Source organism: Phyllobates terribilis, unplaced genomic scaffold (genome assembly GCF_046119375.1).
Source record: "Phyllobates terribilis strain yellow unplaced genomic scaffold, ASM4611937v1 Scaffold_4__5_contigs__length_816908805, whole genome shotgun sequence".
Taxonomy (NCBI): domain Eukaryota; kingdom Metazoa; phylum Chordata; class Amphibia; order Anura; family Dendrobatidae; genus Phyllobates; species Phyllobates terribilis.
The window spans coordinates 230,301,998-230,321,448 of record NW_027362764.1 but is presented as its reverse complement, the minus strand read 5'-3'; the positions used below and the strand labels follow the sequence as shown (position 1 = coordinate 230,321,448).

General features: G+C 45.5%; 1 protein-coding gene across 5 annotated transcripts in view; it reads right to left on the bottom strand.

Moving 5' to 3' along the window:
* Positions 1 to 19,451, bottom strand: part of ULK4 (unc-51 like kinase 4) — a 988,030-nt gene that overhangs the window by 45,702 nt on the left and 922,877 nt on the right. For all 5 annotated transcript variants that reach the window (XM_073678125.1, XM_073678128.1, XM_073678127.1 and 2 more), the window contains one exon: positions 10,236 to 10,324. In XM_073678125.1, coding sequence (XP_073534226.1) covers positions 10,236 to 10,324 — 89 coding nt within the window. The remainder of the gene's footprint in view (positions 1 to 10,235; positions 10,325 to 19,451) is intronic.

Sequence of the window (19,451 nt, the reverse complement as noted above, 5' to 3'; positions counted from 1 at the left end):
TATAATACTCTTGTCAGTTCTCAGGTCCCAGTGCCCGCCAGGATATCAGCCGTGCCCGCCAGCATGTCTGCTAGCCATGCCCGCCTACTTGTCTACCAGTCGTACCCGCCTGCCTGCCTACCAGCTGTGCCCGTTGGCCTGTCTATCCGCTGTGCCCGCCTGCTTGTCTACCAGTTGGGTCTGTCTATCTGCCTTGCCAGCCTGTGCCTGCCTTCAGTCCCTTGGGGGTCACCTGCCTTCCACACGAGGTCAGTCCCGGAGTAGTACCTGGCCCACCTCCCAGGTCTCTCCTTGGTTCATGGAGTCGACTAGCCGCCGTACAGCAAGGTCAGTCAGAGTGAGGCCCCTAGTTACGCCCCTCTGGTACCTCCTTGTTCCAGGGCACAGTGGTTCCACCACCCGGCCCCGTAACACCCATACATATTAAATACAAAAATCACACCACATTTTTCTATGGCAAAAAAACCTAATGTGGTCAGCCCCATTTAGCCATGTGGGAAACCTGAAGGTCTCATACTTGGAAAGAAGACCTGTCACCAGGTTAAAAGTGGCACAATTTTTTATGTTATTTTATTCTTGCTGCTCCCCTGAGAATTCTGGGTATTTTTCGTTATATAAATCCACCATATGGTTACAGAGATATGGGCCTATTTATTTGGAGCTAATTTTTATGGTCTTTTCCAAGAGGGGCATTACTCCCAGGATTCTCTGGATGTGTTTGGGCTATTCTGCATTATTACCCTGTGAGCAAAGTCCCCTTGTAAAGACCATACAAATTAGTGTATTGCACTGAATAAAAAGACCCATGTAGCGCCGGCGTCCCTGCCCTCTGCTAGGCAGGGACGCTGTTCCCCTCACCCCTCTGCTCCGAGCCCGGCGTCCTCCTCCCGCTCTGCTGGCAGCGCGCGCTCCTACCCGGCCACTGTGCTTAGGGCGCGCGCGCGCGCGCTCCCTCCCTCTTAAAGGGGCCACGCGCGCCGTCCTAAGGAGTCCCCGGCCAATGGCCGGAGGACTTCACCATATATAAGGCACCTCCTCCAAAATGGAGGTGCCCGAGCAATGTTGTTGCACTGTTCACTACTCTGCTTCAGCCCTCAGGTCCCGTTGCCAGTTACCTGCCAGATTCCTGCCAGTTTGCTGTCTGATTCCTGCCTGATATTCCGCTTACCTGTCTGCTAGCCTGAGGTCCGACGGTCTGCCTACCGACTCCTGTCAGTCTGTCTAAGGACCAGCTTGCCCGCTCACCTGGGAGCGCACATCTGCTACCTGCCTGCTAGCCTACCTGGAGGCTCCGCCGTCACGTGCTGTGACCACCCGCCTGTCCAGAGACTCCTGCCCGCTCACCTGGGAGCGCTCATGTGCTGCCTGTCTGCTAGCCTACCTGGAGGCTCCGCCGTCACGTGCTGTGACCACCCGCCTGTCCAGAGACTCCTGCCCGCTCACCTGGGAGCGCTCATCTGCTGCCTGTCTGTTGGTCTACCTGGAGGCTCCGCCGTCACATGCTGTGACCACCCGCTTATCCAGAGACTCTCGCCTGCTCACCTGGGAGCTCACGTCTACCATCTGCCTGCTAGCCTACCTGGAGGCTCAGCCGTCACAGGTCGTACCAACCCTTTACCCAGAGACTGCCCCGGTCACTTGCCGTGACCTCCTGCCCGTTCATCCAGAGACTGCCCCGGTCACTTGCCGTCACCTCCTGCCCGTTCATCCAGAGACTGCCCCGGTCACTTGCCGTGACCTCCTGTCCGTTCACCCAGAGACTGTCCCGGTCACCTGCTGTGACTGCCTGCCCGTCTTCCCTGGTCGCCACCCACTCCCTTACAAGGACCGCCCCCTTGTATAGTAGCTCAGAGGTTCCGCCTCCCAGACCCGTTACAGTTTGCTCGGGCCATGGAACCCGGTGGCACCCAAGCTCCTTCACTCTCGGACCTGTGTCATGAACTGTCCCGTCAGAGGTCCCAACAGGAGTCCATCCTGGGTCACCTGCGGAATGTCAATTCTCGCCTGGACACTCTGACTGCTCCACCAGCAACCACCGCCAGTGCCATGACTCGCAATCCGGCAGCTCCGCTGCCCACCAATACTATGGTATCCCACCCCGGACCCCGGCTTTCTGCACCTCCTCGCTTCGGAGGCGACTCCGCTCAGGCTCGGGGCTTTATAAATCAGTGCACCCTGCACTTTGAACTCCTGTCCCACCAGTTTAACTCCGACCGGGCCAAAATTGCCTTCATCATGTCCCATCTCACCGGGGAGGCCCTGGCCTGGCTAAATCCTCTATGGGAGAGAGGAGCCCCCCTGGTGTCCGACTTGCCTGCCTTTCTCACGGCTTTCCGGAAAGTCTTCGACGAACCCGGACGGAAGACCTCATCCGCATCATCTCTGCTACGCCTCCGTCAGGGAAGTCTCACCGTGGGCCAATATGCCATACGGTTTCGTACCCTTGCCTCGGAGCTGGCCTGGGATAACGACGCTTTGGTATCTGTCTTCTGGGAGGGTCTGTCCGGCCGTATTAAAGATGAACTCGCCGGTCGAGACATTCCTACCACTCTCGATGACCTAATAACTCTTGCCACCCGGATTGACTTACGGTTCCAGGAGCGTGCCAAAGAAGTCACCCGTGAGAGGAGGTTTCCACGTCTAGCTCCTACTTTTCAGAAACCCGTCACTCCCTCCGTTTCTCCCCAGGTACACTCTCCTGAGCCTATGCAGGTCGACCAGACCAAGATGGTCAAAACCCGTCAGGACTTACGCCGTGCCGAGGGGAGCTGCTTCTACTGTGGCAGTAAGGAGCACCGGATCCGTACCTGCCCGGAGAGGTCGAGAAACGCCTGTGTCTAGGTTCGCTCAGAGAGGTCGACCTAGACAAGAATAAATCCTCTCCATCTCTGCTGCTGTCAGTCTCAATTATCTGCGGGGAGAATCGTTATTTCGAACTAGCCCAACTTGACTCTGGAGCGGCCGGGAATCTTATTTCACAGGCCCTGGTAGAAAAATACCGCATTCCCACCAAACCTCTGGCTATACCATTATCTGTCGCTGCTGTGGATGGGGGCCTCTTACCACGTCCCATCCAACTCATCACCGAATCCATAACTCTGCAGGTGGGAATGCTGCATTCTGAGAGCATCTCTTTTCATGTTCTGCCTGGACTCTCTCACGCCCTCTTACTAGGTCTACCTTGGCTCCAGAGACATGCACCCGTGCTTGACTGGCAGACCGGAGAAGTCCTTCGCTGGGGACAGGACTGTCATAAGACTTGTTTAGTTTCTGTTCATCCCGCCCGTCCTTCTCCTACCCCAACTAATCTACCTGGACTTCCGATTCCCTATTGGTCATTTGCTGATGTCTTTAATAAAAAGGAGGCAGAGACATTACCCCCTCATAGACCATACGACTGTCCTATCGACCTGTTACCCGGTACTACGCCTCCCCGTGGGCGTATTTACCCATTGTCCTCTGCTGAGACCCGGTCGATGTCCGAATATATTGAGGAGAATTTGGCCAGGGGATTCATCCGGAAATCTACCTCCCCGGCGGGAGCAGGCTTCTTTTTCGTAAAAGACCTGTATAGACTATAGAGGCCTTAACCAGATCACAGTGAAGAATAAGTTCCCCCTTCCGCTCATTCCAGAATTATTTGATCGTCTGAGGGGGGCTAGAATCTTCACCAAACTGGACCTCCGTGGGGCGTACAACCTGGTCCGTATCCGTCAAGGGGATGAATGGAAGACTGCATTCAACACCCGGGACGGCCACTATGAATATCTGGTAATGCCCTTTGGTCTCTGTAACGCTCCTGCCGTCTTTCAAGAGTTGGTCAATGACATCTTCCGGGACCTTCTCTACTCCTGCGTAGTGGTGTACCTGGACGACATCTTGGTCTTCTCTCCGGATCTCCAGACTCATCGGAGAGACGTTCGTCAGGTCCTGCTCAGGCTCAGGCAGAATCACCTCTTCGCTAAATATGAGAAGTGCCTCTTTGAGCAGACCTCGCTTCCGTTTTTGGGCTACATTATTTCTCAGACCGGCCTACGAATGGATCCAGAGAAACTGTCTGCCATCGAGGAAATGGCCCCGACCGGAGGGGTTGAAGGCCATTCAGCGGTTCCTGGGCTTCGCCAACTACTACCGCCTCTTCATACCGCACTTCTCTTCCCGGACTGCCCCAATTTCCACACTCACCCGTAAGGGCACTAATCCCAGAGAGTGGCCGCCTGAAGCAGAGGAGGCCTTTCTTTCCTTAAAACAGGCCTTCTCTTCCGCCCCGGTGCTGCATCGCCCAGATGGCAACAAGCAGTTCTTCCTGGAGGTTGACGCCTCCTCCTCTGGAGCCGGAGCGGTACTTACCCAAAAATCATCTTCCGGGAGAATGGTAACTTGTGGCTTCTTCTCCAAACTCTTCTCCTCTTCTGAGCGCAACTATTCCATAGGAGATCGAGAGTTATTGGCCATCAAGCTGGCATTGGAGGAGTGGCATTACCTGCTCGAAGGGGCTCTTCACCCGGTAATAATTTACACTGGCCACAAGAACTTGGCTTACCTCCAGCATGCCCAGAGACTTAACCCGCGCCAAGCTCGGTGGTCCTTGTTTTTTGCTCGCTTTGATTTTATTCTTCATTTTCGCCCAGCTGACAAAAACATCAAGGCGGACGCCTTGTCCCGATCCTTTCTGGTGTCTGATCTCGAGGAAGAACCGAAACACATCATCGATCCCGCCAGAGTAATGCAGGTGGCTCCCGTGAGTCTAAATCATCTCCCTCCCGGTAAGACGTTCGTATCAGTACCTGATCGGGAGAAGATCCTACACTGGGGTCACTCGTCTAAACTAGCTGGCCACGCCGGTCAGAAAAAGACCCTCCAGCTTATTACCCGGCACTACTGGTGGCCTACCCTGCACAAGGACGTAATAGACTTTGTTTCTGCCTGTGTGTCCTGCGCCCGCAACAAGGTTCCGAGACATCTGCCAGCCGGTCGCCTCCTTCCGCTCCCAGTACCTGCTGCCCCCTGGCAGCATATAGCAATGGACTTTATAACTGATCTCCCCGTCTCTGCCGGTTGTACGGTCATTTGGGTGGTCGCTGACCGCTTTTCCAAGATGGCTCATTTCGTTCCCCTGCCAGGCCTCCCGTCTGCACCCGAGCTGGCTAAAGACTTTATCCGCCACATCTTCCGTCTTCATGGACTGCCCCTCCACATAGTGTCGGATCGTGGGGTACAGTTCACCTCACGCTTCAGGAGAGCCACTTGTAAACTGCTAGACGTCACCCTGGACTTCTCCTCCGCTTACCACCCACAGTCTAATGGTCAAGTGGAGCGGATCAATCAGAACTTGACCAGTTACCTCCGGCACTTCGTTAATGCCCACCATTCAGACTGGGTGGATCTCCTGCCATGGGCCGAATTTTCTTACAACAATCACGAGAGCGAATCTTCCTCCAAATCCCCGTTTTTTGTTGTCTTCGGTCAGCATCCTCGGATCCCATTTCCCGTCTCCACCTCCGTGGACAATCCGGCTGCGGAATCTCTTGTTAACAAATTTTCTTCCATATGGGAGAGTACCCGGTCCGCACTCCTTCTGTCATCCGAGCGTATGAAAAGACATGCTGACAAAAAACGTCTGGATCCTCCTCAATTCCGTCCAGGGGATAAGGTCTGGCTCTCGTCCAAGTATGTCCGGCTCAAGATTCCTTCCTATAAGTTAGGGCCTCGGTTCATCGGTCCTCTGGAGGTCATCAGTCAGATCAACCCGGTGGCCTATAAATTGAAACTCCCGGCCAACTTGCGGATCCCTAACTCCTTCCATGTATCTCTCCTCAAACCCGTGGTACTTAACTCTTTTTCCAAGTCTACAGGTACGCCTCCTGCTCCGGTTTCCGCTGAAAACGAATTTGAGGTAGAGAACATTCTGGCCACCAAAAGGGTAAGAGGGAAGACCTTTTTTCTAGTAGATTGGAAGGGGTTTGGTCCTGAAGAGAGAACGTGGGAGCCCCGGGAGAACATCCATGCCCCTCTCATCCTAGCTAAATTTCTCTCTGGCCTGAAAAAGGGGGGGCCTAAAGGGGGGGGTACTGTAGCGCCGGCGTCCCTGCCCTCTGCTAGGCAGGGACGCTGTTCCCCTCAACCCTCTGCTCCGAGCCAGGCGTCCTCCTCCCGCTCTGCTGGCAGCGCGCGCTCCTTCCCGGCCACTGTGCTTAGGGCGCGCGCGCGCTCCCTCCCTCTTAAAGGGGCCACGCGCGCCGTCCTAAGGAGTCCCCGGCCAATGGCCGGAGGACTTCACCATATATAAGGCACCTCCTCCAAAATGGAGGTGCCCGAGCAATGTTGTTGCACTGTTCACTACTCTGCTTCAGCCCTCAGGTCCCGTTGCCAGTTACCTGCCAGATTCCTGCCAGTTTGCTGTCTGATTCCTGCCTGATATTCCGCTTACCTGTCTGCTAGCCTGAGGTCCGACGGTCTGCCTACCGACTCCTGTCAGTCTGTCTAAGGACCAGCTTGCCTGCTCACCTGGGAGCGCACTTCTGCTACCTGCCTGCTAGCCTGAGGTCCGACGGTCTGCCCTCCAACTCCTTTCAGTCTGTCTATGGACCAGCTTGCCCGCTCACCTGGGAGCGCACATCTGCTACCTGCCAGCTAGCCTACCTGTAGGCTCCGCCGTCACGTGCTGTGACCACCCGCCTGTCCAGAGACTCCTGCCCGCTCACCTGGGAGCGCTCATCTGCTGCCTGTCTGCTAGCCTACCTGGAGGCTCCGCCGTCACGTGCTGTGACCATCCGCCTGTCCAGAGACTCCTGCCCGCTCACCTGGGAGCGCTCATCTGCTGCCTGTCTGTTGGTCTACCTGGAGGCTCCGCCGTCACATGCTGTGACCACCCACTTATCCAGAGACTCTTGCCTGCTCACCTGGGAGCTCACGTCTACCATCTGCCTGCTAGCCTACCTGGAGGCTCAGCCGTCACAGGTCGTACCAACCCTTTACCCAGAGACTGCCCCGGTCACTTGCCGTGACCTCCTGCCCGTACATCCAGAGACTGCCCCGGTCACTTGCCGTGACCTCCTGCCCGTTCATTCAGAGACTGCCCCGGTCACTTGCTGTGACCTCCTGCCCGTTCATCCAGAGACTGCCCCGGTCACTTGCCGTGACCTCCTGTCCGTTCACCCAGAGACTGTCCCGGTCACCTGCTGTGACTGCCTGCCCGTCTTCCCTGGTCGCCACCCGCTCCCTTACAAGGACCGCCCCCTTGTATAGTAGCTCAGAGGTTCCGCCTCCCAGACCCGTTACAACCCATATCTCTGGAACTGTATGACAGATTTTTTTTTTTTAAAGATGGAATATTCAAGTGAATAAAATAGGAGCAAAAACTGACCACTTTCGATCTTCAACATTTGTTTGGCCAACAACTTTTTGTTTCGTAAATCTGTCCATTGAGGGATGAATATCCCCACTGCTCAGTGAGGTTTGATAGAACAGAAAAGTATAAGGATTGCTGTCCACCTGTACCTGGATCTTTGTTATATTCCTATTCCAATTAAATGTTATTTTCATACCAGTACAAATAGTAATAGAATTATAGATCTATTTTTCCCCAACCTGCTTTTGCATGCACCTCATATACATCCTCACTTCTCTGTGAAGATGTGTTGTATCTGTCCTTACTAGAGATCTGCAGATTGTCAAAGATTGATAGATGCCTCTATTTCCATACAATATTATTCTGAATTGTTTTCTATCATTGGTAAGTAAAATGAACTGCAAGAAAACACAGCTATTCAAATTAAAGGGGTTTTCCAAGATTAATTATGTAATGTTTCCTAACTTGCCAACTATGAAAATAACAAAATGAGCAGTAATCACCCACTGCAGCACTTCCTCTTTACCGCTGCCCCTGTTCTTTGTTGACAGGCTGCAGTGGTGACATGACGACTAAAGCACGAGTGACCATCTGCAGGCAATCACTAGGCTCCGTGGTGTTACCAAAGTGGTCAACACGAGACCGCCGAGAATAGTGATCGGCTGCAGTGATCATGCACACTGTAGCCATGACGTCACCTGCGTAGCCATGTCAGGCTGCTGTTAATCAGTGGCCGCTAATGGGTTGCAGTGCTCACAGCTCCCCTGGACATCAGAGTTTTGCTGAGGTAAGTCCAAGTGCTGCAGCCCATTAGCGGCCGCTCATAGGCAGCAGCGCTTGCTTGACACGCTTATATGGAGGCCCACACCGACATTGTTGGAACGGTGCAAGAAGGCGAGTACATATTTTTTTATTTTAAACTGTGGAATAAAGCATTTAAAGGGAACCGGTCATATGAAAAAAACTAGTAACCTGAAAATATGGGATTTAATCTGCACATCAATGGTGTGTTGAACCAGTCAGCCCTGCTGCCGGGAGAAAATCAAATTTATTCCTCCCGGCAGCATTTGGCTTCCAGTCATAGGGGTGACATTAGCACAGTTTCAATCACTGCTCAGTGTATAGAGAGCACTGGCTGTAACCGCGCTCCCGGCACTGACTGACAGCAGATCAGCATTAGACTCGGCTGTCAGTCAGTGCTGAAGGCATGGCTACTGCTGCCGCTCTCTATACACTGAGTGGTGACTAAAACCTCATTGGACCCACCCCTATGACTGGAAGCCTGAACGCTGCCGGGAGGAATAAAGTTAATTTCCTCACGGCAGCAGGGCTCTAAGTGTGGGCGCTGGGCAGGTTCAAAACGCTATTAACCTGCAAATTAAAAAACCAAAGACAAAAGCTAAATACACTAAGGCTATGTGCCCACGATGCAGAAATGCTCAGGATTTTTTCCTGAGCGTTTCTGCATCTCCCTGGCAGAAAAAAATGATGTGCATGCGTTTTCTTGCCAGGGACATGCGGAAGTGAAGCGTTCTTCACTGACATTTCCGCATGCGGGTTGACAAGCGCTTTCCAAGCGATTAGCATCACTTGGAAAGTGCTTGTGACAACTAGGTCACACTATATAAATCCATGCAAACGGAATGGATTTATATAGTGTGACCCGAGAGAGTGGTTAAAAATAAATGTATACTTACCCTCCAATGGCCCCCGGTGTCCTGCTTTACACTCCGTTCTCCCTTGCCGACAGCGGTGGATTGAAAGACCTGCCGACGTCAGCGTCGCGTGACCCGTCACATGACTCTGACGTCAGCGCAGGTCCTTCATTCCATCGCGAAGTGCCGGGAAGCAAGGAGGAGCGCACCGCGGGCCACCGGAAGGTAAGTATACATTTATTTTATTCTTTTTTTTACAGCTTTTTTAATGGTACCTGGGTGTGGAGGAGACTCTCCTCTCCTCTACATCCGGGTACCATCCGCACATTAGAACGCGCCAATTACGCAAGTACAGATGCAGTCTTGCGGAATTGGCGCATTCTAATGCAAGTCAATGGCGGCGAAAACGCAGCATTTCCGCAAAATAATTGGTAGTGCTGCGTTTTTTTCCGCAATGATAATCCGCAGCGGAAATTTCCCCAGCATGTGCACGGCACATGCGGATTATCATTGGGGAACATTGCTGCCCTTCTACCATGCGTTTTTAATGCGTTTCCGCAGCTGCAAAAATGCTGCAGAAAAGCATTAAAAACGCATCGTGGGCACACAGCCTAATACTTAAAAGTAAATGGATAAATCGCTGAACCCTTAGTAGAAGCAAGGACCTGAGAGGACCAAATTAACCCAATTTCTGCAAGTTAATAGCTTTTTTTCACATGACAGGTTCCCTTTAAGAAGGGTTTGTCCAAGTAGTTGACTACTCCTTTAATTGTGGAAAAGACCTTTAAGTAGGTAACATGAACAGTACAGGATCGTAGTAAAAAAGGATGTTGTTGTTATATAATGTGTTAGGGAATTTAAAATTGGAATTTCAAAATAGATTCCAAACCTCGTTGTTTCCATCTAGAATACAAAATACCTAGAAATGTCTGAATGGGATTTGTGACCATGTGATAGAGGAGAACAACTCAAGGACTTGTATTTACTGGTGATATTTTGATTTTAGGTTTTATCTGCTGCCTGCCGCTGCTATCCAGCAAATCCTTCATAGATATCAATCATAGATGAAAAGTAATCATGTCCTTTCAATCAGAAAAAACTAACTTCCTAAATGTTACCTGTGAAGTCTAATACAGGGACAAGGAAACCAATTACAAACATTCTTAATGTGTAAAATAAAGCTGTCTTTTTTAAGGTGTGGAAATTCCTGTTTGCCTCAGGGAACTCACCTGGAATCCTGAGTGAGTCTCTCAAGAGTGTGGATAAGAAGATTCCCGTCATTCTTCATACTGTCTAAATGCTTCTCGTTTGATGTTATCTAGAATACAAAGAAAAAACTATCAATGAACAATGGTTTGTTAGAGCAGCCAGGCAGGGCATGAGATAGTGAAGAATAGGATGGATATTTGATAGGTGTGAACCTGGGTCATACCCACTGCACATAATATCGTTTTCATAGAGGAGTTAAGGAATTTATTTATTTAATAATTTTTAATCATTTTTTTATGTAAATTGCTTAAAAATTTTTTTTTTTCTGTGCAAATTGGTCTTCCAAACCACTACTAAGGCCAGGGTCACACGAGCATATTTCATGGTCTGTATGCAGACTGCAATCCCGGTCTGGCGGACGGACTCTCGACCCAAACTTTAAGTCTGATGTGTGTCCTTGAGGCTGTATGTCCAGGTCGGGAAACTCGGGTTCAGTCCGGGCATTGCAGACTGTATATGGACCATGAAATATGCTTGTGTAAATCTGGCCTTAGAGTGACAACAATAACTTCTACTATGTGATATATGGTACTTTCACAAACTGTTGTAGGTAAAACCCATAATTACGCAAATTCCCCTTAATGGAAATCTGTCAGCAGATTTTTGCTACCTCAAATGTATAATGTAGGAAAAGTGACCTTGTTTAGTTTACTGGGTGCAGCAGTTGTGATACAATCAGAGTTTTCAGATGTAGCAGATCTCACAATGCTAATCCTGCCCACGCCACTGATTAGCAGCTTATTACCAATATACAATGTACACAGAAAGCTGCTAATCAGTGATGGGGCGGAGTTGGACCAGGATGCATGAGAACAACTAGTCCGGCAGTGATAATCTCCTGCTGATAAAACACTCATTATATTGAAACAACAGCACACAGCCTAATAAGTGACACAGCCCCTACCTCATGGTGCTCTCAAATTAAATAGCAAAAACCTGCTGACAGATTCCCTTTAAGCCATCTATAAAATGCCTGGTCCAAATGTAACTAATCATCATGGCCAAAGAATTACCACTAAACATTTTTTTTTTAATTGATGGACATAACATACGTAGAATATATTATGCCTTAGACATAGATATTTCTTTTGTGTATGGGCAACTGCATTTCTGATGTCTATGATAGTAATGATCGCCCTTGAAACAGTCTGTCAGATGAAAATGCACTACATATACAGCATAGGACACAATATTACAGACTGATGAGATGCTTATGCTAGAAATATACAGTTGTCCAAGAGGGGCAAATTGAAATGTGAAAAAAGCCTCTTAACCCTACCAAAAGAAACTACCTTCTGGGGTATCTTAAGTCACTGATATCCAGCTTTACCAAGACTTTTTCAAATTAGAAGATAGTGTCTCAGTCATGCCAGAAATACTTCCAGTAATTAGGAGCAATGACAGTGCTAAAGAATTTGTTTAGTTGAGCAAACCAACTTATTTCACTGGTTCAGATACGGGGTATTTGGGGCTTGGAAGAGAAGACAGTTTCGCAATATTTAGAATTCATTAGTTTAATGTCTATACTTTTTATTTGTTGGTCTATTAATTTGATTTTTGCAGCGTTGTATTTTGTGACCAATTTTTATTGTTATACTTATAATTTTCACTTTGATAAAATTTTTAGACTAATGAAAATATGATTTTTTTGTACTTTTAAAGTGTTACCTTAAAATAGATTTCTTATATCTGTTCCTTATTTCCTGGTATTATTTTGAAAAACTACACGTCTATTTAGAGTAATTTAGTCAGGATTACGACAATGATTGGTAAATGAATGACAGTAAATAGTAAAGAATATTGTATGCATAGTTTTGTAGTTGTGTTTTTCCTTACTTTTTTTGTTAGTATGGTCTGTTTCTCAAAAAAACCTTACCTTAAAGTGACCTTTTTATTTTTTATATACATATATATTTTTTCACATTGTACTTTTCCTCATGGCTCAGCAGCCCAAGTTACAGGAGAAATCAGCCATGTTCTAGCTGTCACTGACAGGGCTGTACTGAGTCTAGTTAGACACCGCAACAGCTTCCTAATACCAGCAACAGGTATTTCACAGTCTGCTTCAACCTGCACCTTAATATGCTATACATCAGCTTTAAAGGGGTTGTCCGGGACTTTTCTATTGATGGTCTATCCTTAGGATAGTTATCAATATCTGATAAGTGCGGGTGTGACACCGAGCACCACCGGATGATCAGCTCTTCCCATTACCAGCAGCAGCCAGATGTGTTCAGTTGAAAATAGGATATGGATGTGCAGTGTCTGGCCGAGGCCACGATACACTTGACAGAGTTGGGCTGTGGAGCTCTACAACTGAGCACATCCGGCCGACACTGGAAACACCGGTGTCACTCCCCCATGATCAGATACTGATGACATATCCAAAGGATAGATCCATCAATATCAACTATATGGAAAGTGCTCTTTAAATGGTTACAATTAAAAAATGAAAGAACTTTGCAAATAGTCTTAAATATAACTAGTTTAGTGTTTTCAGAAGGCAAATTATATAAAGTAGGCCTATGTGTCTCCAAGATTACAGAATACAAACCTTGTGTATAGTCAGATCATACAGTCATGTGGTACTTCGGTCTGTAGGTCAGCAATAAGAGAGGGCACGTCTATTGGAGTTACGCATGACCACAGGATCTGACTACAATTTGGCATGTTTGGACTCTATAGCCAATGGGATACATACATCTACTTATAAGCTGTATACACAAACATACATAGGTACTATTCACATAAAAGGGACAGAGAAAGAGACTCGCTTAGCTTATTTTTTATTGTATACCACTTCCTTCTCTTAGGCTACTTCTTGAAAAAAAAATCACAGGTAGCACCTTTATTATTTTATATATATATCTATATCTCTCTATAAATATAATATATATATATATATATATATATATATATATATATATATATATATATATATATATATATATAGTCTATATGCATTGATAATAGTAGCATCAAGCTGAGCTACAGGTCCTCAGTTATAAGGGGCAACGCAGAAGATATTCGCTCCCTTCTATCCCAATGACCTTCAAGTATACCGCGAGCACGGCATTGGTGAAAACTGCAAACAAAACAATAAAAACAAATTAACAACAGTAAGTTATCCATCTATTCTAGAGCGCCGTAAAGATGCCAAGTGAGCCATTCTGGCATTCAGAGCTGCAATAATAAATCCACACTGATACGTTTCGCACACAGTATGCATAATATCTTGGCAATATCTTCAGACGGTATGGGAAATCCATGGGCCATCTAACTAAAGGTTGCACAGGAGAGATATGTGGGAAACACTGACGGAATGAGATTTCTCTTTGCTCTGAGGGACTTGCTGGCCTTTGTTTGGATGGAAATGATGCACTGATGGCTGATTAATGCGGTGTCTGATAGAGGATCATACAGTGAATCATCAGGTTTATTCGGAGGTAAATGCCAAATGGCACATTTTATCTTACTTAATGTCTATTACTGCCACCCGACCTTTAACGAAAGATAGGAGAAGCTTTTTACAGGTTCCAGTAAGGGTAGACAATTTCACAATATTGATTTTCGTCTGTAATAATCATTGTATACTCTGCATTTGTGGTGTTTTGTACATATTTTGTTGGCAACCCATAAACAATATATAGCGGCGTCTGACACCCAATATAAAGGTAAAAGAAGATAAGCAGTAGAATTGATTCAAAATGATGAATACTTTATACATACATCATGGGTAACATTAGGTAGCATTAGGTTATCGCCCTCTGGAGGCAAATATTCACAGAGCAGGTCTGTGTTCTATCAAAGGGAAAGGTTTAAAAGAAAACACATTATATGAATTTACATTACTAATTAACATATAAAAGTATTACAGCCTTTAAAATGTCCATGTCTCATGGGAAAATAGTAACTACTTACTAAAGGTGGAATTTTTGTTCAAGCTTTGTGGGCTTGTATTTTTTTCTGAAAAGTAATTTTAAAGCCTGTGTTTATAGCAGATGTGAAAACTTTAAACTGATGGGGTATGTTCCTCTTTGTACAACATTGTATGGTTTATGTCTATACATAATATATACATAAAAATGCATTGTGATACTTATACTGATCCAGAATAACAACCTGTTTAATATATCAGAGGCTCTTCACACTTGAGTTTTTGAGTTCCATTTTTCTATTCCTTTCTAGGTTACTTTACACATTATTCAATCACACTTTGCTTTTCCTTCTAAGAACAGAGAAATGGAATTCTTGTGGCATGCAAGTCCATCACATATTGGATGGAAATGGGTGCAGAAACGCACTATCAAATAACGAACTATAGAGTTCTGGGCCAATGTTGCTGAATAAAAAACTGGATGAGATGGAAGCCCCAACTAAGCCTTTGAGCAGGACAAAGAGTTCAAATTAAGCAACTTTGGATTCTGTTTATGCTCCATTCCATCAGTGTCCGTCTTTTCAGACAGGCATTCGATTATCAGGTAGACCATATCCTCACCTCCCTTGAAAAACAAGGAGGACAAATACAAGTCATGAAGCCAAAACAACACAGTGATAAAACCTCAGATATCTCAAGAATGACCAAACCAGATGTCCATCAATGCCTGCAGTATGCTTTATTGGGCCAGTTGGTCAAACCAGTTTATATCAGACCATCCTATTGTCCAATATTGAATAGAATAATGTGACTGAGGTTTGTATCATGAGTGAAAGATGAAAATAATTGGCTTCTTGCTAATGATCATTGGATAGCTTGATGACAAGCTGCACTGATTTGGGCCAGGAACACTTGAGACACTTGTGAATTTCTTGTATTTTCTTGCATTTATTGAATCATGTGAAAACTACAGCTGCTTCTGAGGCCCCATGTCCATGCCATGTCACTTACTCAACAGCTGTTTAAATGTCTGACACATGTTTTCATGACAAGCCATCTTGAAGAGTTAACTATAGGTCAACCCATTAACTGAAAACTAATGCGCTAAAGACCCGCACTATGAAGTAGTGGGTGATCATTCACCATCACAGTTCTTAGCCATAGTCCGGTGATGTCGGATCTCAAACTGATCACTACGAAGGTGTGAGTATTAGGATAATACCTGGAACATTTATACCTGGACATTTATTAACAGAGTCCTATTCAATTATTTATCCCTATTTGTAAGTATTAAAGCACCACTCCAGTGTTTTTTTTATTCCAGCACTGGAGTGGTGCTACTAATCCAAGCTATCTGCCCCTAGTCTTATACTTACCATCCAAAGTCTTCATCTTTTATCGGTGCTGCTCTGGTCGGTCTTCTGCAGTTTATGACCTGCCGGATTGTACAGTATATGTTGGGCGATCTGGAAGTCATAACTCAATGTAAATCTAAGAGAGCTAGAACGACTCAGACTTACACTGAGAGCTTCTGACCATTAGCTCTAACTTCTGATCAGTGAGAAGTTTCGGTCACAAGATAGCGACACTGGACAGGAGCAATCCTGGAGTGTTTATTTAATATGCAGTTACACTGGCCAATAATCCATCAGATTCTAACATTAATGACCCATCATTTACGATAATTGTGTAATGGGTCGAGCAACTTAATGTGTCCAAACACACTTATTTTTTGCGCTTATAATAGTTCAGATGGACAACAAATTCTCATCCATGTTTTGAAAATTGTGTAATGTAAATGGAAATTGTTTGCTCATTCAATGGCTTAATCAGCAAAAAGTAGGAATGGAAATTCATGTCCTAAATACAGTAGATCTGGCTTTCAGTGATTGCTTGATCATGTTCCGAGGCAGTAGCAGTTGGAGTATTGGAACAAGTACATATTCTTTATGTGAAATTGATTATCAAACTTTTTATCACTAATTCAACTGTTTTTACCCATTTACACTGGTCGATAATCTGTTAGATTCTAACGTTAAAGGCCCATCGTTCACAGTGCACGATGTTGGAAGTTACAATGTAACGATCACTATTCAACCATTTCATTCATAATTCTCATCCTGTATAAACATTTGCCTTAAATCTTTGCTTGTTGTGAGTTACGATCATTCATCGTTTAATGAACTATTATCAGCTTGTGTACACGAACCCTTACGTGAAGGTCCACAACTTTTAAGGAGAAAAACTGTATAAACAAGGTTACGTTATGTCTGGAGATAAAGGACTTGGTGCCTTTGCACATACAGATTTCCCCTTCTTCACGAATAATTAACAGATGCTGAGTATATTGGTAGATTACAATCTTTGAGGAGGGGGAGGGGATGCTAGGCTCATGAATACAGCTGGACTCATATATGAATCATATATACATATATTATATATTATTTCTTTTCAGTCATTGTCAAAATGCTATAATTATATTCTAGCCTCCGACAGAATGCCACATTCTCAAAACAAATCCATATTAATATTTTGTCCTCTTCGCCTATAGAAATCTAGCACTCTCGCAAAATCAGTAGAAAGTTTGACGATGCATATTAATTCATGCCTCCAACATGTTCACTCTGAGTTACCAGGGAAAGGAAGATGGTGAATGGTGATAATTAAATATTTCACCATTTTTCTGCAGTTTTTACGTCTTCATGCATTTTTTGAAGGCACCTTCCCTTTAATGAAACTTGCCATGATATTGGAAAGTTTGATGACCTATTACCAATTTATCTTTGCAGATATAACTTTGCCTTAGCTCTATAATGCAATACAATGAATAATAAGCATGGTTACATTAAACAAGTAAAATAATTCAGGTGCATTACTACGTCCTCGCACATAGTAACAATAACAATAAACAGGAAAACAGAACTCTTGTGTGTCTGGGTAATTATGTTTGTGGCATCAGCATTATCATCAACCTGAACGTCCCCAGCGTTGTCATTGCAACTACTCTAATCAAGAAAATAATTGTGAAGAAAGGCCATATTCTAAGTGTTGAATTACAGATTGCTTCTCAATGATAGCACTTACAAGGCTCTTTCATGCTGAACCATTGGTTGCTAAAGAAACCTACTCTGACAACAAACAAAGCAGTCTCCACTGAACGATTATGAGGATATTTTCTAATGTACGGTAATAACGAGCTTCAAAATCTATCTGCATAAATAAATAAAAAAATATATACATATAAATAACATTAAAACCACTTATCCAATATTTTTTAAATCCTAGTTTGGCCCTCATGCACATAAGATGAAAGTTGGACATTCCTACCAATTTCAGCAGGACCGGACGATGATCTGATGTTTATATACCTCCCAACTCGCCCTCGACAGATCTTGTCAGAGGGGAGAAAGATTGGGCAGCTGGAATTTCATTGTCCAAGGAGTACAAGCCTCCTCTCTCGCCATTGAAAATAAAATAAATGCTCGGTTTTCATGTATAGCCAGGCTCGATCTGGCCCCCAGAGGAATAGGTGAATCCCCCAACTGACCCCTGTGCAGGAGTTGATCCCTCCACCCCTATATATGAGCAGTAATTGGTACAATAACCTAGTCTCACTATGTACAGACAAGGACATAATCTCATCATTCATTTCACAAACTACCAAGTTTATTATTATATAGATGCATATGTACAGTACAGACCAAAAGTTTGGACACACCTTCTCATTTAAATATTTTTCTATATTTTCATGACTATGAAAATTGTACATTCACACTAAAGGCATCAAAACTATGAATTAACACAAGTGGAATTATAAACTTAACAAAAAAGTGTGAAACAACTGAAAATATGTCTTATATTCTAGGTTCTTCAAAGTAGCCACCTTTTGCGTTGATGACTGCTTTGCACACTCTTGGCATTCTCTTGATGAGCTTCAAGAGGTAGTCACCAGAAATGGTCTTCCAACAATCTTGAAGGAGTTCCCAGAGATGCTTAGCACTTGTTGGCCCTTTTGCCTTCACTCTGCGGTCCAGCTCACCCCAAACCATCTCGATTGGGTTCAGGTCTGGTGACTGTGGAGGCCAGGTCATCTGGCGTAGCACCCCATCACTCTCCTTCTTGGTTAAATAGCCCTTACACAGCCTGGAGGAGTGTTTGGGGTCATTGTCTTGTTGAAAAATAAATGATAGTCCAACTAAACGCAAACCGGATGGAATAGCATGCCGCTGCAAGATGCTGTGGTAGCCATGCTGGTTCAGTATGCCTTCAATTTTAAATAAATCCCCAACAGTGTCACTAGCAAAGCACCCCCACACCATCACACCTCCTCCTCCATGCTTCACGGTGGGAACCAGGCATGTAGAGTCCATCCGTTCACCTTTTCTGCTTTGCACAAAGACACGGTGGATGGAACCAAAGATCTCAAATTTGGACTCATCAGACCAAAGCACAGTTTTCCACTGGTCTTATGTCCATTCCTTGTGTTCTTTAGCCCAAACAAGTCTCTTCTGCTTGTTGCCTGTCCTTAGCAGTGGTTTCCTAGCAGCTATTTTACCATGAAGGCCTGCTGTACAAAGTCTCCTCTTAACAGTTGTTGTAGAGATGTGTCTGCTGCTAGAACTCTGTGTGGCATTGACCTGGTCTCTAATCTGAGCTGCTGTTAACCTGTGATTTCTGAGGCTGGTGACTTGGATAAACTTATCCTCAGAAGCAGAGGTGACTCTTGGTCTTCCTTTCCTAGGGCGGTCCTCATGTGAGCCAGTTTCTTTGTAGCGCTTGATGGTTTTTGCAACTGCACTTGGGGACACTTTCAAAGTTTGCCCAATTTTTCGGACTGACTGACCTTCATTTCTTAAAGTAATGATGGCCACTCATTTTTCTTTACTTAGCTGCTTTTTTCTTGCCATAATACAAATTCTAACAGTCTATTCAGTAGGACTATCAGCTGTGTATCCACTAGACTTCTGCACAACACAACTGATGGTCCCAACCCCATTTATAAGGCAAGAAATCCCACTTATTAAACCTGACAGGGCACACCTGTGAAGTGAAAACCATTTCCGGTGACTACCTCTTGAAGCTCATCAAGAGAATGCCAAGAGTGTGCAAAGCAGTCATCAAAGCAAAAGGTGGCTACTTTGAAGAACCTAGAATATAAGACATATTTTCAGTTGTTTCACACTTTTTTGTTAAGTATATAATTCCACATGTGTTAATTCATAGTTTTGATGCCTTCAGTGTGCATGTACAATTTTCAAAGTCATGAAAATACAGAAAAATCTTTAAATGAGAAGGTGTG